At 39.3% G+C, this 22,643-nt stretch overlaps 1 protein-coding gene across 1 annotated transcript; it reads right to left on the bottom strand.

Annotated features, from left to right (window-relative positions):
- Nucleotides 1-1,405: 1,405 nt before the first annotated feature.
- On the bottom strand, nt 1,406-20,379 carry LOC307130851 (uncharacterized protein). The gene is made up of 3 exons (XM_079824100.1): nt 20,127-20,379; nt 19,134-19,382; nt 1,406-5,388 (listed from the first exon to the last, which is right to left on the bottom strand). The coding sequence occupies exons 2-3, from the start codon at nt 19,216-19,218 to the stop codon at nt 4,376-4,378; spliced, it is 1,098 nt and encodes a 365-aa protein (XP_079680226.1). The 5' UTR covers nt 19,219-19,382; nt 20,127-20,379; the 3' UTR covers nt 1,406-4,375.
- Nucleotides 20,380-22,643: the final 2,264 nt, after the last annotated feature.

Here is a 22,643-nt window from a genome sequence, read left to right as displayed (position 1 = left end):
AAAATACGCTAAACCTATTTGAGCTAGTTGTATTCGACATTCTGTTTGGTTTTTCAATGTTTTTTATCCAGTTAATCCTGATGAATATCCTGTGAATCCATTTTATTTGTTCACACATACAATATAAGCTTTGGTACTTTATTGTTCCTATGCAGTCAATAATGAAAGATAAAAATGAACTCCATCATCTTTGTATGATACAAGACCTGGGGCCCGTTCTTCGTACCTCGCTTAATACATCTAAGATGATTTGACAGATCCCAGATCTTTTAATCGTGATAACTGATCTCTGGCTAATTTGGTTCTTCAAACGAATTTGCGGATTGGATTAAAATATCTGGATTAAATGATCTAAGATCACAGCGCGTTCTTGTGTTCCCTGAAGAGGGCAGATGCATCGATCCTCGAAACCACGATCAGCAATGCAGCGATAGGCTGGCGTCAAGACAGCAACGTAATGACATCATATAATTAAAAAAGCCACCTGGCAAAAAACTTACAAATTATACAATAAAAACCCCACGAATTTCTGGACCTTTATAAGGAAACAGCCAAACCAACATAAAAGTTATCATAGTGATAAGAAGATAAATGATAAATGTTTTTTTGTTTTTTACATGATTACCAATTATTTATATTCACGATTTTATACAGTATTTGTACACCCTTTACATTTTTATTTCAATGTTGTAATTTAATTTTTAATTCAATTTGAAGCAGATTTGTTACGTGACAGTATTTAAGTTTCTTATGGGTCAAGATCAAATGATCTGCATCTCTTGCGCTGCATCAAGCCACTCCCATAATATCTGTGATCACTTAAATTAATGCACGGCTCCGAGTAACTGTACAACATGCGTGTAAACCAATAAAAACAAAATTATATAAAGTAATTATTCCATCACAAATAAATCGCTGAATCAAGTGGCTGTGTCTATAGTATTATACATTCTCATATACATATACAATATAACATTTTTATATTATTATTTAAAAATTTTATTATTGCCCCTGGTTCAGTAATGAACTCTTGTAATAAAGTAGCAGTGGCTGGGACAGATTTTAAGTATCACCTCAAGATGCAATCTAATCCTGTTTACATGAAATAAGCCTGCTCATGAGTAGGTTTAATCTTACGGACCTGTTACTATGACAGCAAGTCCAGGATGAGCTTCGAAAAACCAAACAATCCGAGATCATGCCAAATCGTCAACAATCAAATCCAGCTAACTGAGTTAGCGACGTACGAAGAACGGGCCCCTGATCATTTGGTCTAAAATAATACTGTATATCCCAATATTTATCACAGTATTGAGATGGAATGATTCAACTCATTAATGTGATTAAAACTTTACAACTCATTATCTGTCATTAAATCAATCAATCAAGACAAGATGTTGTTTCTGTTTTATTTCTCATAAATGCATGTACAATCAGAAGACAATATAGTACACTTAGTAATTAAGTAAAAAGACATGAAAATATCTAATTCAGAAAATAAATTAGCACACAATGCACCCTGACAGAAAATTTTGCTTTATTTACACTGTAAGAGTTGTTAACTTTTGAGTGGAAAAATATACTCGGTTACTTTCGTAACCTCGATTCCCCGAGATAAGGGAATACAGCAGCCTTTTATAAAATCACACAGTGCTACTGCACAGCCATAACAGTGCTGAGGCTACATGCTATTGGCTGGTCAGTGGGAACTGCACGAACCAATGGCAGAGCGGCGTAACTGCGCAAACCAATCGGTGCGGAGCCCGCCGAACTGAGTGCAGAGCCCGCCAGAATGGGCGGGGCATCTGCCTATAAAAGATGCTCGGAATAAGGTTTAATTCAACTGAAGCGACTATCGCTATTCGTATGCGCCATAGCACGGCCGTCTAAACGGCGACGACCAGCCAGCTGCTCTACAGATATCGCCAATAGATACCCCGCTTGACCACGCCTAAGAAGAAGCCATGCCTCTTGTGGAGTGAGCTTTGACGCCATTGGGGCACTTCAGGCCCATAGAAGCATAGGCTAAAGCGATAGCATCCACCAACCATCTGGATAGTCTTTGATTTGTGACTGGAAGCCCTATGGTGCGGCCACTGAAGCTGCTCCGACTGTCTGTACTGGGCGGAGCACTCAATATATGCTCTTAGAGCCCTGACTGGGCAGAGGAGGTGCAACTGCTGCTTGTCCTCCGTGGAGGGTAGTGCAGAGAGTCACTTGTGCTTTGAATGTGGTAGAAAGCACTTTTGTCACGTAGCCATGTCTTGGTTTGAGGGTGACTTTAGAGTAAGCCGGGCCAAACTCCAGACAGGAAGCACTCGAGAAGAGCGCATGTAAGTCACCAACTCGCTTTACTGATGCTAATGCTAGCAGTAGTACAGTTTTCAGCAAGATTGGCTTGAATTCGGCCGTTTGTAACAGTTCGAATCTGGTCTCTTTCAGAGCTTGAAGGACCAGTGATAGGTCCCAGGAGGGCACCATAGGAGGTTGTGGGGGGTTAAGCCTTCTGGGTCTTTTTAGGAAATGGACAATCATGTCGTTCCTGCCCACTGACTGCATGATGCATGAAAAGCGGTGATGGCTGCCACACTTTTAGCGTGCATAGAGTACGGCCTGCATCCAACAACTCTTGTAGGAAAGAAAGTATTGGTGATACTTCACGCGAGGCTGGGTCCTGGCTGAGCACCAGCTAGAGAACACATACCATTTAAGAGCATAGAGGCGTCTGGTAGACGGAGCTCTAGCCTCGCTGATAGTGCTCAGGATGCTCGCTGGGAGGTCCTTAAGCTCCCATCAAAGGGTGCTAAGAGCAGCTGAATCATCTCGGGGATCCAAGGCTGGGTCTGCCAGAGAGGGGCCACTAGTAGGAGGCATCCGTGGGGACCACCATTCGTCCCGATACTGTTCCCAAGCTCACCCCAGGCTTGAAGAGACTGGGTTTCGACCAGAGGGCCAGGGCTTTGATACAGCCATGGTTTACTTTGATCGAGAGGCGGCCTGAACACCAAGCTCGGGGAGGAATAAGTCCAGAGAAAAAACAAAGTGGCGGCTGGGCCATTTGTGGGCCAACGCATCCCAGTTGTCTTCGGAGGCGAAGATGTCGACCTCTGCCCTCCCGAAAATACTCCACAACTGTTTGGGGATGGAGGGTCCATTAAGCTGGAGACACATGGCCTGGGACAGCATATCTGCCCCATGGTTCTGATTGCCTGGCACATGCGTTTCCCTTAGCGAGCACAGGTTGCCTTTCGCCCATAGGAGGAGAACTCCTCATTCGGCTAGTTTGTACAGCCAAAACGATCTGAGCCCGCCTTGGAGATTTATGTAGGAAACCACTGTTGTGTTGTCCGTTCGGACTAGGACGTGGTGACCCACGAAACGTGGTAGAAAGATCTCGAGGGCTAGCACAACTGCTAGGATTTTTAGGCAGTTGATGTGCAACCGTGTGTCCGTGCTCGACCATAAGCCGAAGGCCGGTTTGCCCTCGGACAGAGCGCCCCAACCCTTGTTGGAAGCATCCATGGTGACCACCATTCGTTTCGATACTGTCCCCAAGCTCACCCCAGACTCGAAGAGACTGGGTTTCGACCAGAGGGCCAAGGCTTTGATACAGCCGTGGTTTACTTTGATCGAGAGGTGGCCTGACCACTAAGCTCTGGGAGGAACCCATGTTTTCAGCCAGTACTCCAGGGGATGCATGTGACACATGCCCAGCGGGAGTACTGAAGAGGCTGAGGCCATGAGGCCTAGCATTCTCTGAACGGTTCTGAGGGTTCTGTTGGTTCCCATTTCGAACGAGCACTTAAGCCGCCATATGGTCTGTGAGCGCTCGTTCGACAGCCATGCCCTCATCTGGGCTCATCAAGGGATCCTTTGCCTGGAGAGCAGCTAGCTCTTGGCTGTGTTTATTCTGAGACCCAGGCATTCCTATTTTTCTCAAAAGGGAAAGTGCCACATCCATGCACTTTGTAAAAGTGTGAGGTGCCAGGGAAAGTCCAAATGACTGGACTTTAAACTGGTGGTTATTACCGTTAAACGCGAATCTCAAGGACGGTCTGTGACGGGGAGTTATCTGGTAAGCAACTTTCAGATCCACTGAGAAGAACCAACCCATCTGGCGAATCTACGCAAGGATATGCTTCAACGTTAACCTTCTGAAAGGCTGTTTGACAAGGGCCTTGATCAAAGGAGTTTCACTGCGTCTAGAAAGACGCAATACAACTGACCATTCGAAAGGGAACTTCATATTTTATCTCTAAGTATTTATTATTTGACATGAAAACTAATGTAGCTCAATTGCAACATTTCAACATTCATATGAGTGAGAAGGCTTGATACATGTTTGAAACTCTTCACACTGAGTACAGTATTACGGCTACTCTCCAGTATGAACTCGCTCATGTGATTTTAGGTTTCCAGACCGAGCGAAACTCTTGTCACAGTATGAGCACTTGTAAGGTTTTTCTCCAGTATGAATTCTTTGGTGCTGTTTCAGGCAGTCAGCTCTAGTAAAGCTCTTCCCACAGTCACAACACACATGATCTTTTACTCCATTATGTGTTTTCTGGTGCAGTTTAAAACTGTTCAGCCATGAAAAACTCTTTCCACAGAGAGAACACACATACGGCTTCTCATCTGAATGAACTTTCAGGTGTGTTTTTAGATTTGAAGACAAATTAAAATTTTTGCCACACTGATCACAGTTAAATGGCTTTACTCCTGAGTGAAAGCCCAAATGAATTTTTAAACCTCCTGCATCTTTGAAACTCTTCTCACACAGAGTGCAGTGGTACGGCTTCTCTTCAGAATGAACTCGCTGATGTGATTTCAGGGTTCCAGACTGAGTGAAACTCATGTCACAATAGGAGCACTTGTAAGGTTTTTCTCCAGTATGAATTCTTTGGTGCTGTTTCAGATTGCCAGATTTAGTAAAGCTCTTCCCACAGTCACAACACACATGATCCCTCACACCTGTGTGTGTTTTCTGGTGCAGTTTAAAACTGTTCCGCCATGAAAAACTCTTTCCACAGAGAGAACACACATAAGGCTTAACATCTGAATGAACTACCAGGTGTTCTTTTAGATGTGATAATAATTTAAAATCTTTACCACACTGATCACAGTTAAATGGTTTTTCTCCAGAGTGAATGCGCAAATGAACATTGAGAGCTGATGATTGAGTAAAACTCTTTCCACACTGAGTGCATGTATACGGTTTCTCTCTAGTGTGAATTCTCATGTGTCTATTAAGGTTTCCTTTTTCTTGGAAACTCTTTCCACACTGAGAGCAGGTGTGCAGCTTTTTGGCTTTTGTTCCTTGAGTTTTGAAGTCACAGAGTTTCTTTACATCATTTAGTTTTTGTCGTTGCTCCGTCACTTCCATCTGATCTAAAATAAACATATTAATCTGTTAGAAACAGGTCAAGGAGGATAAATGTAAAAATTAAAAAAACTTAGCAGAAAACAAGACATCAGGTATCTGTCAGTGTGCATATAAAGTATGGGTGTGCACAAATATTAGAATATTCAAATATTCGATCTGTATAATTAATATTCGAAAAATTAAAAAACTATTTTAATTTTACTATGTTGCTTTGCTGGCCGTAAATGCAGCGAATCCATGATAAATCCCACTAAAACTCGCAGTTATAACTAAATCCACTGGGTGGCGGTGTGGAGCATGTTAATAAGTTGAGAGTATTTGATCACATAATGTTGTCGTCTGCCTTGCAATGTTTGGAATTACTTAGATGTAAATTTTAAATGATCTTACAAAATGGGAGTTACTTTTGATCAAATTAATCACGTTATCATATTATCACGACCACAATGAGTAATCACACGAAACCAGTCGAATGAGGAAAGACAGCTGTCCATCACTGTATTCACAAGTGCAGGCAAGCACAGATGTTCACAGAGTAAATGTGTGTTCACACCGCTGGCGGCAAGAGAGTCAAAGTGGCCGAGAGTCATTCATTTTCAATGGGAGCCGATGGCGAGCAAGCATTCGATGTACGTCAGCGCGTCCACAAATCTTTGACAGTGCAGCCAGAGCGAAATTTGACGCTTTTGCCAGCGACGGTGTGAATGCACAGTGAGAGTGAGATAACGTATATGATAATGAAAATGATCTTGAGACAAATGCTTCCTTTAAGTTTTGTCAAGGGTTTAAGAACAGAAAACATAGTCTAGAAATCTAGACGCACCCTAGCGGCAGAAAATGTAATTTGCAGCCAGGGTTGGCTTGGGAGCTGGAAAAACCAAACTCTGGTCAGGCCAATCACATCGTGTATAGGGGTGCACCGATCCGATATTAGGATCGGATATCGGCCGCGATACTGACAAAATAGCTGGATCGGGGATCGGAAAAATTAACAGATCCACAAGCCGATCCAGGTGTTTTTTTCCGTCGCAGCAGAACCGACGTCATTCGTCAGCTTCACGTGTGTCGCGTGCTAGAAGGGAGCGAGCCAGAGAGTCGGCTGTGTGGAGGAGATATTTCACGCTTGCCACGCCAACTAGTTCGTCGCTGTTTCGAGGGTATTACTGCAAAGTCAGGGTCTTTCCTGCATTGACATTTTTTTGACGGCCAAAGCCTAATTTGATGAGTTATTGTGATTTACGAGTGATGTAGAACAGATGCTGCGCTTGTGACTGAGTGACAGAGAGACCGATCTGAGAGCTCCTCCCCCGCGCGCGCTCTCTGGGTCTTCAAAATAATCAGTGTTCGCTCTCATATTTCACATATTAATCCAAATCAAAAGCTCGGAAGACCGAAACCATGTTGCACGTGACACATTCGGACAATTTTGTCCTTGAATTATCACTGGGTGTGAAATGCGCTCAAAAAACCTTGACTCTTCTCTGACCAGCTGACATAAAGCATACTTTCAATAAGCGGGAGACAAATTATATCCAGTTATGAAGTGTTTTCTGTGTGTTGACATCTTTCGCGATGTTCTACAGGCGGGATTCGCACACAACGCGTCTGCTAATGTCCGATTCGTGACCTAATGACTCCTTTGAACCGAATCATTTTAACGACTGGCCAGAACAACTGATCCGTCCAACACTGAACTCATGAATCAGTTTATTAATTTACTCAGAACGCAACTGAAATGAGAACACAAGTGTGCTTACCCATTTTAGCAAGAGTGGGTAGTAAGAATTATTTTTAATTATCAACAGTATTTCATCTTATTTCTGTTGACAATGTGTAGTAAAATAAATAGGCCTAGCCTACAATCATTTAATCTGGAGTGAGGTGAAACCAGAACAAAGTTGTTATTAGCTAGCTGAACATTTTTATTAAATTGCATATGGTAGAAAATTAGACTATTTGTTAATTTGTAATGCTACTTTTTAATATTGATATGATTATATACCAAAACAATTATCTGTAGTGTAAAAAATGTTTGGTAACTGTCAGATTACTATTGTATGTTTGACTGTTTTTTGTTTCCACTGCTACATTTTATTTATTTAAAGAAGTTAGATTACATTCTATTTTAGATTTGAATGCACAATTGTTTTTTAAATAAATAAGAATTCAACACCTTACATACATCTGTTATTTTGTCTTAGTTATGTTTAGTTAGTAAAGTCTGGTGCCTTTAGTCTCTTCAAGGAAGGTATAAGGTGGAAGATATACAGTTTATTATTAATTCAACAATATATCGGATCGGTATCGGGTATCGACAGATACACAAAGCCCAGGCATCGGTATCGGTATCGGGACTGAAAAAGTCGGATCGGTGCACCCCTAATCGTGTATAGAGTCGGTGGGCGGGCCTAACATAACTGTTTGACTGCTTGAAAACAAAGAAGCTAGCGGACAGCGGTCTTTCGAATCGGCTTTGGCCGTGACTCTGGAAGACTTGGAGTTAAGCTTTTCTTTGAGAAAAGAACAAAGAACGGCACTGAAGTCATTCTTAAGAAAGGTAGATGTGTTCAGAGTTTAGCCGACCGGATATGGTGAAAGTTTAATCTATCCACTAGCTCTGCTTCACCTTCTTCATTGCTCTGGTTGGTTGTAGCGCTATCCTATGGCGTGCAGAGGGAATTTGAAAGACAACCGTTTATCCCACCCCTCCGATTGAGCCCTGCCAATGGTGAGTTCCCAGACCCAACATCTTTGATGTGGGTCTGGCTTGTCAGGCAACAGAAAACACAAAGTGCTGTTAGAAAAAAGTGCTGTTATCTTTGTGTGTCTGCAATGTCTGTCAGCGGGGCGCTTTTTCTCACCCGAGAATATCCACATGATATTATAGTTTTTCTCAACATGAAAATGTAAAACAATATAAACACGATAACGATATTCTGACTCAAATGTATATGTACGTTCTGCACAATAACTGCTTAGGAAAGAAAGCTCTGCTTTGTGTTTTTTTCCTCTCGCACTGCTTGAGCTTATAATGCTTTAGGCCTATATTTTTTGTTGACATATATTGTTTAATGTTTTGAACTGAATGAAAACATTAAGATGTAACGTAAAATTGTTGTGTATATTACCTAATCCATGGGCGTTCGTAGCAAAAAAAAATGTGGGTGGGTCCCAGTAAAAAATGACTGGAGCCCCTGTATTCTGATTCCTTTAATTAAACAATTGCTTTTATAGCCTAAAACGGTTTCCCAAAAAATTCGGAAGCACAAAGCTTTGTTTAGAAAATAAATAATAGGACATCAATTAAATCTTACATCGCAGCCATGGAAACATTTGGATTCATGCCGATGTATATGCCTCCATAAACTTAAAAGTTTAAAGTTTAAAAACTTAAAAACCATAAAGTTTATTTCAATAGAGCATTTCACACACGCGGGTGATTTTAGTTTTGCTTTCTCTGGCAGCGCAAAATCGGACATAGCCTAAATGTCTTGACCTCGTGGCAGATCAGATTTGCTCTTTAGACCTTTTACAAGTCATCAGGAGAAAACATGAAGACATTAGAAAAGAAATTGTCTCTTTTCTGCTCTTGTCCCACACAGGTTATCCCTCTCAAAGCGCAGAGAAGTAGCTATATGATGCATCTTTGTGGGGAAATATAAAACAATTTCAATAATATTTAACGTTCTTATAGTACTATTTAGGTTATCGCTATTAACTGATATTTATTTCATTGTTTTACAGGCTGTGCTATAGCATGTTGTTTCACTGACGGAAGTGCTCAAAATAGACACGCACGTTTGGAACGAAATGGATGTTTGATTCTTGCTTATTTATACATTTCATAATGTATTCAACTCAGGGGCGATACTTGCAATAGGCCTACTCACATTTCAAAAGTAGGATAAATAAGCGAATCAAGAGAGCTGGTTTGGTTATTGGTCTTACACCAGAGTTACTTGAGGTTACTTTGGAGACGAGGATAAGGTCGAAACTAAAAATCGTCTTGCTTTTTGAAGGCCATCCACTACACAGTTTTTTTAAAGGACCTAGAAGCTCTTTCAGTGAGCGATTGGTAATGCCTCGGTGCTCTAATGAGTGAATGAGAAGGTTTTTTTGTCCCTGCAGCGTTTTATTTTCCTATACTTTTGAATTGTGAAACTGTAAAATTTCTCACTGGTGCTTAATCAGCTTTAATAGTCTCTTAATGCAGAAGTCTGTTAGTTGTGTATTGAGTTTGTTGGCTGTATGGTCTAAGTTGGTGGCAAACCAGTTTCCCTACAGGGACTAATAAAGTTTTTCAATCAATCAAATGAAATGCACTGGGTCGAGATTCGAAATCACACGTTATTCACGATCTACTGCTTATACTCATCCATTTCGTATCAGAGCATGTGAGTGCAATATTTCGTATATTCCAGGCTCCAATTGCACACGGCCCAAGCGAACGCTCCACTCATGTACTGAAATCCAAACCTGTATGAGTTTCTTTGTTCTGGTGAACACAAAAGAAGATATTTAGAAGAATGTTTGTAATGAAGCATATAGAGCAACTATTGTCTACCATAGTAGGAAAAAAAATACTATGGTAGTCAATAGTTGCTCTATCTGCTTTGTTACAAACATTCTTCTAAATATCTTCTTTTATGTTCAGCAGAACAAAGAAACTCATACTGGTTTGGAACAACTTGAGGGTGAGTAAATGATGACAGAATTTTCATTTTTGGGTGAACTATCCCTTTAAGGCATTGTTTGGGGGCGTTTACTATTTAGCATGGATGGCCTCAGCACATTACTGTATCAATAGCATTGGTCTTAAACAGTGGGTATTGTCCACTCCAACCCACATACAATGGTTCTGACACCCATGACCTAATCAAACGTTTGTTCAGAAATGGTGACAAAAACTTGCTGAATTAAAAAAAATTACGATATAAGGCATTTTCTCAAAATAACAATTTACATAAACAAATACAATGCCCATCCCTAGTATAAAGTATCTTTGATGTGCAAAGGTCAGTTCAGTCATTCAATTGTTAATACAATTAAAACTGGGTTATGATCATTAAAATACATTTCTCTGTCATTTATCATCCATATACTGATTATTATTTCTAGGGGTGTAACGATACACCAATGCTGCGTTCACATCACGGTTTTGGAGCCACGGTTCGGTTCGGCTCTGTTTGCTGTGGGTCAGGGTTCATGGCAGGGCACCAGCAATAGTAACACTAGATTCACTTTTAACCTAATAATAACAACAACAATAATTTAACTTATTAACTTTATCTTCATTAACTTTATACATTGGCTTCACGTTTTCTTTAGAGCAGTTAGCAAACCTGAGTAAACTAAAATTAAATAAATGCCTCCACCGTAGACTAGTCTAGACTAGTTTTTTTTTTTTGAATGACCACACACACAAGTAATGTCCCACTTTAGTCTACTTAAACACATAAATTGTATGAATATGACTAATACTGATGATGAAAAAACACGCCTATAAGTTAAAACAATTAAATAGTACGTTTTGTAATAGGGCTGCACGATATGAGGAAAAGCTGCGATGTGCGATAACTAGGGGTGTAACGGTACACGTATTCGTATTGAACCGTTTCGGTACAGGGCTTCCGGTACGGTGCACGCGTGTACCGAACGGTTATGAATGTAATGTTTAACAGTTAACAGTCGGCTTGTTGTAAGCGCGGAACACACTTCAATCCGAGTTCCCACACGAACATATTAAGTATTCAGTCCATATTATCATGAAATTCAAACGATAAATGACGTTTTGATGCTCTATGTGGCGTGACTGGTCACTGATCACAGTTCAAGCGGACGCGCACGCGCGTGAACGCGATCATCTGTGAAGGCGATCGATCATCTGTTACTAAAGATTCAAGAATAAACATGAATGACGATCTGAAGGTATGCTGAGGATACATTACAATTTACTGTCATGTATATATGTGGTGTAATCGCTAAATCAGTGTTTCGGAAAGATGTCAATATAACTGCTTGTGAACTAAACAATGTCATGTAACGTTAGCATCACATTTACCTCAGGCAGTCATTCAGTGTCCACAGAATTTTATTCACTAGAGAAATCAACTCTTTCGCTAAATATATGCTCTATATTAGCCGTTATATTCATTATATTCTACTTAACCTGTTAGTGATGTCTTGATTATTTCATGCATGTTAAATAAACCTGTCATGAAAATGACAGACACTGTATATAAATTATTATATTTCAACAACGATTTGGAGAAAAAAACTATTTTATAATTAGATTTAGAAGTTAATGCAAAAACTGCCTTATGTGAAGTTTACATATTTGCACACAATGTGTTATTTGAGTGTTGATTATTATACCTAAAAATAAATAGCAACTGAATTTAGGCTAATAGTTTGGGCTCTGTTGTGAACCTTTAATATTAATGTACAAGTAAGGGCTCCCTATATAATTTACAGAAATATCTTAAATAAACTTTTAGATATAATTTAATTCATTCAAGGACACTTTTTTCTCCAGTAAACCACTGTTAAATATAAAAAATAAATAAAAAGCAATTTTGTAAATCTGCTGTACCGAACTCATACCGAACCGTGACTTCAAAACCGAGGTACGTACCGAACCGTCAGTTTTGTGTACCGTTACACCCCTAGCGATAACATTGTTTAATATTGCGATGACGATATGACTTGCGATAAATATTCAAATGTGAATGTTAGCTATACACTGTTCCCATGTCTTAGTGCTTTAATAGGTCGTGTTCAGTGTTGGGCAGTAACGGAATACATGTACCGGCATTACGTATTCAGAATACATATTATGTGTTCCGTTACAGTTACAATTTAAATAGTTGATATTTAGAATACAGTTAAATTGTTGAAATCAATGGATAACATTAACCATACTTCTCTGTTTCATGAGTTTATTTACTCTCTAAATAAATTAAGGCAACTCAATGCATTTCTCAGAACACCCCAATATGAAAACGAAAAAATGCACAGTTTGCGTGAGTCGGAAGAGCAGCAGCGGGAGCTGGAGGTAGAGATGGAGCCAGAACAACAGAGCCAGGGCAAGAAATCGTTTCTATCTTGGAAATTCAAACATATTAAAGAAAGAGAAGGGAGAACGAAATATGACACGGCAGTGCAACTGTTCAGTGCCGCGGTGGTTGGGGTGGCGGCTATACACGCACGCACGCCTATATATTTATTTATTTATAGCCAGCAGCCATATCACCCTGTAGCCAGAGACTGGTTTCCCACTGAAGCTAAGCAGGGCTGAGCCTGGTTAGTACCTGGATGGGAGACCAAACTGGGAAAACTAGGTAGCTGCTGGTAGAGGTGTTAGTGAGGCCAACAGGGGGTGCTCACCCTGTGGTCTGTGTGGGTCCTAACGCCCCAGTATAGTGATGGGGACACTATACTGTAACAAGCACCGTCCTTCGGATGAGACGTTAAACCGAGGTCCTGACTGACTCTCTGTGGTCATTAAAAATCCCAGGATGTCCTTCGATAAAGAGTAGGGGTGTAACCTGGCCATCCTGGCCAAAAAAATGTGCCCATTGGCCCCTGTCCATCATGGCCTCCTAATCATCCCCATATATATACACGATTGGTATCATCCCTCAGTCTCCTCTCCACCAATCAGCTGGTGTGTGGTGGGCGTACTGGCGCAAGGTGGATGCTGCACATTGGTGGTGGTTGAGGAGATTCCCCCCTTCTATGTAAAAGCGCTTTGAGTGCCTAGAAAAGCGCTATATAAATGTAATTAGGGGCCAAGCACCGAAGGTGCGAAGGCACCTATTGAAACCGTTCCCGTTCTTATTAGGGGCCAAGCACCGAAGGTGCGAAGGCACCTATTGAAACCGTTCCCGTTCCTATTATTATTATTATTCATCTTCTTCTTCTTCCGCCACGAAGTCTATGGCAGCCCATAGAACCGTATGGTAAAAAGTTATGAAATTTGGCACACTAATAGAGGACAGTCTGAAATGTCACCATAGCAAATTTTGAGTCTCTAACTCAATCCCTCTAGCGCCACCATCAGTCCAAAATTAGACTCATGTTTATGCTAATAACTTTTGAACCATAAGGGCTAGAAACGAAATTCTTTTTTCCTCTGATTCCTTGGCTCAAGACATTTCGATTGCACCCTATGACGTCATTTTCCGTCATAATAATTTTCCCGCCATTTTTAATTAACCGAAAAACCTACTTTTGCGAACTCGTCCTAGACGGTTCATCCGATTTGCACGAAAATTGAACCAGATCATCTTCAGACCATGCTGACAAAAAATCTTGCAAATCAAGTTGATTCGTCAAATCATTTGCGATAAACGCGCAAACAAATTTTATGTAGCGGTTGCAAAAGCACTCTTAAGGCAATATCTCCGCAACGCTTTATCGTATTCAAACCAAACTTGGTACATGTCATCACAAGCATGACTTGAGGCAACATGCAGTGTTTCGGCGCAGCGCCACCTACTGGTCCGGAGATACAAAAAATGGCTGTTTTTGCTTATAACTTTTGAACCGTTTGTCCAAAAATCATAAAAGTGGTCTCGTTAGATTCAGGACGGCATGCCGAGTCGTCTGATATTCAATTTTACCATATCGGCCATTTTGGCTGTCGGCCATTTTGAATTATGTGCTAAAATGCTATATTTTACAAATGCATTAGTGTATTGTTACTAAACTCGGTATGTGACTTCCACTCCATGCCCTGAAGGTACTCAAAAAGTTTTGGGGCAGTGCCACCTTGTGGTCAAAAGTTATAACAAACTTGACAAAAATGCTAATAACTTTTGATTTAATTAGCTTAGTATAATGAAACTTGTCATAATACATTCATTGGCTCATGCCGATTCAATTGCATCCTATGACGTCATTTTCGGTCATGATAATTTCCCCGCCATATTTAATTTTCCAAAAAACCTACTTTTGCGAACTCGTCCTAGACGGTTTGTCCGATTTGCACAGAAATTGAACCAGATCATCTTCAGACCTTGCTGACAAAAGATCTTGCAAATCAAGTTGATTTGTCAAATCGTTTTTGATAAACGTGCACACAAATTTTACGTAGCGGTTGCAAAAACACTCATAAGGCTATATCTCCACAATGCTTTATCGTATTCAAACCAAACTTGGTACATGTCATCACAAGCATGACTTGAGGCAACTTGCAGCGTTTCGGCGCAGCGCCACCTACTGGCCCGGAGATACAAAAAATGGCTATTTTTGCTTATAACTTTTGAACTGTTTGTCCAAAAATCATAAAAGTTGTCTCGTTAGATTCAGGACGGTATTCAGAGTTGTCTGATATTCAATTTTACCATATCGGCCATTTTGGCTCTCGGCCATTTTGAATTATGTGCTAAAATACTATATTTTACAAACGCATTAGTCTATCGTTACGAAACTTGGTATGGGTCTTCCGCACCATGCTTTGAAGGTACTCAAAAAGTTTTGGGGCAGTGCCACCTTGTGGTCAGAGGTTATAACAAAATTTACAAACATGCTAATAACTTTTGATTAAATTAGCCTAGTTTAATGAAACTGGTCATAATACATTTATTGGCTCATGCCGAGAACATAGATACTAATTTTGCCATATTTGGTCAAACATCCTGTCCTCAATGTTCTTATTTGATCAAAACCTACTTTTTCAAACTCATCCTAGACCGTTTATCCAATTTCCACCAAAATCGAATCGTATCATCTTCAGACTATGTCAACAAAAAGTTAGGGATTTTGCATCAATAGATGAAACCGTTTTTGTAAACCGCAGTGACGAAGTTGAGCCATGATGCCAAAATGACTCTTGAGGCTGTATCTCTGCAATGCTTTGACATATTGGCATCAAACTTTGCATGTGTCATTGTTCCCTTATTCTGACTACACCACATCAATTTCGTAACTGTGCCACCTATTGGTCAAAAGTGATAAACCATTAACTTATATTATCAGTGACTCTATATATGATATTTCAGCCATTTTGCCTAATCTTCTTAAACTGTATAATTGTTAATTGTTGCAGTTGGTCTGACACTCTCAGACTACAATGCATTTTTCAGCCTTTTGCCTAAAATCATCTTAAAACGTGATTAATTGCTCATTGCTCCAGTTGATCTGACACTGCCAGCCATTTTGGCATGTCTTGTCTTCTTCTTTGCGCTTGGCCCCGGTATTGCTGCTTGCAGCTATATTTATTATTATTCATCTTCTTCTTCTTCTTCTTCTTCCGCCACGAAGTCTATGGCAGCCCATAGAACCGTATGGTAAAAAGTTGTGAAATTTGGCACACTAATAGAGGACAGTCTGAAATGTCACCGTAGCAAATTTGGAGTCTCAAACTCAATCCCTCTAGCGCCACCATCAGTCCAAAATTTGACTCATGTTTATGCTAATAACTTTTGAACCATAAGGGCTAGAAACAAAATTCTTTTTTCCTCTGATTCCTTGGCTCAGGACAATTCGATTGCAACCTATGATGTCATTTTCGGTCATGATAATTTCCCCGCCATTTTTAATTTTCCAAAAAACCTACTTTTACGAACTCGTCCTAGACGGTTTGTCCGATTTGCACGAAAATTGAACCAGATCATCTTCAGACCATGCTGACAAAAAATCTTGCAAATCAAGTTGATTTGTCAAATCGTTTTTGATAAACGCGCACACAAATTTTGCGTAGCGGTTGCAAAAACACTCATAAGCCTATATCTCCACAACGCTTTATCGTATTCAAACCAATCTTGGTATATGTCATCACAAGCATGACCTGAAGCAACATGCAGCGTTTCGGCGCAGCGCCACCTACTGGTCCGGAGATACAAAAAATGGCTATTTTTGCTTATAACTTTTGAACTGTTTGTCCAAAAATCATGTCTTCCGCACCATGCTTTGAAGGTACTCAAAACGTTTTGGGGCAGTGCCACCTTGTGGTCAGAGGTTATAACAAAATTTACAAACATGCTAATAACTTTTGATTAAATTAGCCTAGTTTAATGAAACTGGTCATAATACAGTCATTGGCTCATGCCGAGAACAGAGATACTAATTTTTCCATATTTGGTCAAACATCCTGTCCTCAATGTTCTTATTTGATCAAAACCTACTTTTTCAAACTCATCCTAGACCGTTTGTCCAATTTCCACCAAAATCGAATCGTATCATCTTCAGACTGTGTCAACAAAAAGTTAGGGATTTTGCATCAATAGATGAAACCGTTTTTGTAAACCGCAGTGACGAAGTTGAGCCATTATGCCAAAATTACTCTTGAGGCTGTATCTCTGCAATGCTTTGACATATTGGCATCAAACTTTGCATGTGTCATTGTTCCCTTATTCTGACCACACCACATCAATTTCTTATCTGTGCCACCTATTGGTCAAAAGTGATAAACCATTAACTTACATTATCAGTGACTCAATATATGATATTTCAGCCATTTTGCCTAATCTTCTTAAACTGTATAATTGTTCATTGTTGCAGTTGGTCTGACACTCTCAGACTACAATGCATTTTCAGCCTTTTGCTTAAAATCATCTTAAAACGTGATTAATTGCTCATTGCTCCAGTTGATCTGACACTGCCAGCCATTTTGGCATGTCTTGTCTTCTTCTTTGCGCTTGGCCCCGGTATTGCTGCTTGCAGCTATATTTAATTATTATTATTATTATTATTATATTATATATATATATATATAAATTCATTATATATTCGTTAAATATATTATTCGTTTATATTTTTTATTTTCAAAATGTAGGCTATTTAATTGAGATTGACGTATTATATATATATATATATATATATATATATATATGCTACCTCAATAGCCTACATTTTGGAAAAAAAAATATATAGGCCTATAAGGCTCAAACATGCGTGTTTATTTTAGTAGGCCTACTTCCGTTAGTGAAACAACAAACTACAGTCTGTAAAACATTTAAATAAATATCTGTAAATAATCGAAATATAAACAGTATAAGTTAAATATTAGTTAAAGAAAAAATTCGTTTATATTTCCTCACAGACGTGCGTCATGCCTCTGCGCTGAAAGGGAAGACACGAGCAGAAAAGAAGCATCGTTTTCTAATATCTTTATGTTTTCTCCTGATGTTCCAAAACTGATAGGCTACTTGTAGTAAAATGTGAAGAACGAAATTATCTTCCGCAGGGTCAAGAACTGAGGCTTTGTTTGATTATGCGCTTTGAGAGAAAGCGAAACTAAAAATCTCCGGCGTGTATGAACTACGCTATACACATAAACTTGACCAAGTCTGATAGCAGCACAAAGTGTGTTAAATAAAGTAAAGTTTAAAGTAAAATGTAGGCCTATCTGTCCTACTCCGTTTTCTAATTTACCACAGTAAATGATGCGAATATAGCCTAGGCTACTCCTAAATAAATCAAACAAGGAAGACACGTTTAATCCCCTGTGAGAGACGTAAATGAGGATTTGGGGAAACAAATAAGAGATTCCATGTCCAGTAGAATAAAATGTAGTAAGCCTAAGCCTATTGTTAAATTCGAGGAAAATCGTGTGACCAGATAGCAAAACGCAAGCAATCTTAAATTTGTCTCACCACACAAAGCTTCCTCTCTCGTTCGGCATGAATCCTTATGTTTCCATGGCTGCGATGTAACATTTAATTGCAAACCTATTATTTATTTTGTAAATGTAGCTTTGTGCTTCACTCGTGTCAATAATATTCACGTAAAACAGCATTCACAAACAAAAAAAGGTGTTTTGGCCGACCACCGCCGGTGATCCCTGCTTAGTTGACGTGCAACTTTACTTTTCCCTTATTCATCGTGTCAGGCTGTCGGTTGCGATGTGTTTATCGCGAGAGTTCATATCGCGATGACGATGAAAATTCGATGTATCGTTCAGCCCTATTTTGTAACACAATAAAGTAGCCACCACACTAATTTAAATTTACAAAATAATTTATTTACAAAATAACAGTGAAAATAAAGTGGCATTTGGGGTTATGGAAACAACAGCTACCATGGCAAATACACAATACACAACATGAGCTGTTAATGAATCATATGACTGCTCCTGATTAACACAGAATGCATGCAAATCATTCTCAGATAACACACGGCGTACCTGTTGCGTGATTTATTGGTACTTTACTTTTATCTCACGACTTACGTTGCATGATTGTAGTTTCTTTTGCGCTTAATATATGAAGTGCGTTTATATGCGTTTGCACATGCAGTTGAAGTGTGTGCGCTACGAGCACAGAATAACGGCTGACAGGACATGAAAGTTCGGTTTTCTAAGGTGAAAGAGACATATAGCCTTACAACATATCATCTGACTGCAGATACTGAATCAGGCCATCCACGATCTTCTTGTCTTCTTGTGGTGCCCCCTCAGCACTTGGTGCCCTACGCGCAGCGCGTGGTGGGAGCGGCGGCACGAAGCTTGAGCGAAGTCACGTTACATGTACTTAGTTAGTGTATATTTAGTAAATAATATTATTATAAATATGGCTGTTGTTAATTGTTAAAAGTGTACTAATTACTATTTAATCAAATATCAAGGAAGAAAAAAATAATGTTGCATAAGGTGAAGTTGCACGATCGGTTCAACATGAGAGGATCGCGGTTTCGAACCGTGGGTGGTGTATCGCGATTTTTCGGTTCGGTTTGAATATCGTTACACCCCTATTATTTCACAGCTACTAAAACAGTCAATAATGAAGAATCAAAAATGGACACCAACCTATTTGTTCCTCAGTATCTTCATGTTTTATTCTGGATGGATCTGGATAACTCATGTCTTCAATCTCCTCTTTAATAAACTCCATCTTTAACAGTCACACAGATTTCAGCTGCTACACCTGGAGTTTGTCCTTCTCTTGTAGGATGATGTGAATATTCCCAGTATTTATTGGTGAATTGTTGTGGGAGGGGCTTCACTGCAGGTGTGAACTGTGATCACTGTGAGATACTGACGCCCACAGGACCAGATCTGGACAAATCAAAGTTACGTTTTTAGAGATAAGATAACATATGGTGCCTTTAATTTGGTTCAAATATTGAGCATTTTGATGGTTACATATTAACAGTGTATAAACAGCTCTAGGTTGCTCATTTTTTGTAACACAGGATATGAGGATGCAACAGGGCACAGGTTATATTATTAAATTAATATCTAAACTAATCAGAAATCAACTGTCAATTAAGGGACTGAGATTGATTGCACAAAAGAAAATATTCTAATACTTGACAATCAAAATGTGGAAGAACTATACAAGATTACGATAATTTAGATGCATTTTCAATATAATTTCTCATTATTTCACTGACGGTTGAACTGAAGCTCTTATTCTGTGAATTATTGTGAGGGACACCAGATCTGCCAAATTCAAGGTTTCTGAGTTTATACTGAAATACTTTAATAATTACACAAATTACCATATGCTTGATTTGAAAAATATAGAGCATTTTGATATGGTTATATATTAGTATCATTTAAAACAGCTCTAAAGAAAGGTTGCTCATTTTTATGTGACTCCAGATTTTATACAGATGAAACAAGTAACAGGTCAAATTCTTCAATTAATATATTTAATTAAACTGATATGTAACAAAGATAACTGAATAGAGGCAAAATGAATGACCATAATTAATTCTCTGTATATTACACAACGAACAATGTACATTTAGGCAACACAAATACCAATTCTTGCACTATAAGTGAAACATCTCTCACCTGCAGAATGGAAATATAAGGCATCCGGAGAAAATATTCCACTTTTGTCCTTCATTCACGATCGTTAACAGCGTCGCTTTCAGCTTCAACTGGAGAAAGTTTCAAGAAGAACATTAACATAACATACACTTGCAGCGAATCACAATTTATTCGACTGTTAGGCTACATTCAAACAACAAAAAAGGGGGAAAAAAGAGAGACGGAAGAGGAAAAAGGCACTCGCGAGTCGCGATTCTCTCTTCTGCGCATGCTCAGTGCGCGCGGTCTCATGTTTCTTAAAGGGGCCGCATTCAGTAAACCATCTCGCCTATGAAGCAAAACACACTTATCATAATTAATAATACACAATAAAAATATAGAAAATATATACAGATTCAACATTCTATTCACCTTCATTCGATTACAGTTACAATTTTCTACAATAAAGCAATAAATCGCATTTAACATTGAGGTCCACTCACTTTAAAGTTTCTGGCCACCACTCACAGCACTGCTGTATATATCTATGTATGCATTCAAAAGAAGACACATTATGGCTGCGAAGATGCACGGGAGACGTGTAGTTTTGTGAAAACATCAAAATCCATTTATAGGCTAAATAAAATAGCCAGTGAACAGAATAAGAACAATACACAAAGGTAAATAATCATAGACGGCACGTGTGCAAGGCTTCACTCAAACCACTGCAGCTTTAGAGACAAATCTACTTAAACATATTGCTGATAACAGTATATAACTGTATTAATTTATTTTCTAAATATTTCTCTTGTGGCCCATACATTTAGTGAAAAGATGAAAAGAGAAGCATTTCATGTTAAACAAGTTGTTTTTGAAAGTCAGTGTTTGAAAAAAAAAGCTGCTCTTCATTTTCATTGATGTTTGAACATATTATGGACTGTTAATAAGTTTTTTTATAGGCCTATAATTCATTGTATAATAGACCTACATGATTTCAAATTATTTTCAATGATGGTTTTACCTTGTCATGGCCTGATATTTGAAGTGAAAAAAGTGCTCGCGGCGCAGCGGCAGATTCTGGAGAGCATAACAGTGAAGGAGATCAGAGTGATTTATGGACTTAAAGTTTGGAGAAACAAACAAACTGCATGGTAGTGTTGTCAAAATTATCTATATTTTGATCGCACCAAGCAAGACATACTTTCAATCACCCATTAAATAAAGCTGCATTTGGATTCTCAATCTTCTGTCTCAGAGCAGTACGTTACAACACTTGACCATTATGGTTAAACTTACTCACAATTCATGTAATTGTTATAACTATTAAATGGTTGATTGAAAATATGTCTTGCTTGGTATCAGTGTGATTGTATGCTCATAATTCAGAAGATGGATTGATTGAAATCTGTGTAGAATGTATCATGTTCTTATAATAAGAAATCATGTCCAACTGTACTCTCTGCTTACAGCGGGAAGTTAAGAGACCACACATAACGTGTCATTTTTGGTGAGGGGTGGGGAAGCAGTCACCTCTGAACCAATGGTGATACCGAATTGGTCAGAACTCATCCAAGTTCAGATGAGATAAAGTTCATATGAGATAAAATATGCATTGTTACAACTGTCTAAAACATATTACTGTACAAACATCGTAAAGTAAACATTGTCATTATTCATCAGCATTAGTTCATAAACTATTGCTTGGCAGAAATGTGTGCTAATGTTCATTGATTGTGGAGCGCTGTATGCAGGGAAGCGTGAGTCTGTAGAGCACGCAACAGCGCTGTATTCCAGTGGTTAGATCAGCACGTTCAAATCAAATGTGCGCATCTGTTACACAGGATATCAGTTCTGACTGGATCTCTTCCCTAATCGTCACTCCCTAACATTTTCGTCTCGTTTTTATTTGTTGACGAAATTGACAGTTGATTTTCGTCATAGTTTTTGTCATCCAACACTAGTTTTTATTTAGTTATTGTCTTGTTTTCGTCAGTGAAAAATGGTTGTTGACGAAAATTATGACAAAAATTATTCGTCAAAGAAATTAACACTGCAAGAAAGGAGAGACAGGCAAAAGGGTAATCCATGGAACAGGCAAGTAATCCAAAACCAAGACAAGAAACAAGGGAGAATGCTCAGAAATGCAGTAATACAACAAACAAGACTTCACAATGAATACTGGGATAGCCAGGCTTATATAGGGTGAAGTGAACAGGGTAATGAGACACAGGTGGATGTAATCAAGGATGATGAGTCCGGGCAGAGTGTATTATGGGTAATGTAGTTTGTGGTGATATGGCAATAGTCTGAGGTGGAGTGCCCTCTGGTGGACTACATAGGCACTCTCACTAGTGATCGTGACATAGCCAGACACTTCCAGACACACTATTATTATCCCGGAGGGAGGTGGAGCGTAGGCGGACCCGGGGGCGGGATGGAGGGCCTGGAGACTGAGGCAGAGCAGAAGGCCAGGAAGGAGCAGGCTGGACAGATGACCAGGATGGAGCAGGTGGCCAGGGCAGAGCAGACGACCACCACAGTAGTGCAGATGAGGTTGAA

This window comes from Gobio gobio (genome assembly GCF_949357685.1).
Source record: "Gobio gobio genome assembly, chromosome: 8".
NCBI lineage: Eukaryota > Metazoa > Chordata > Actinopteri > Cypriniformes > Gobionidae > Gobio > Gobio gobio.
Note: the sequence above shows the minus strand (reverse complement) of the source record. Positions and strands in the feature narration are given on the sequence as shown.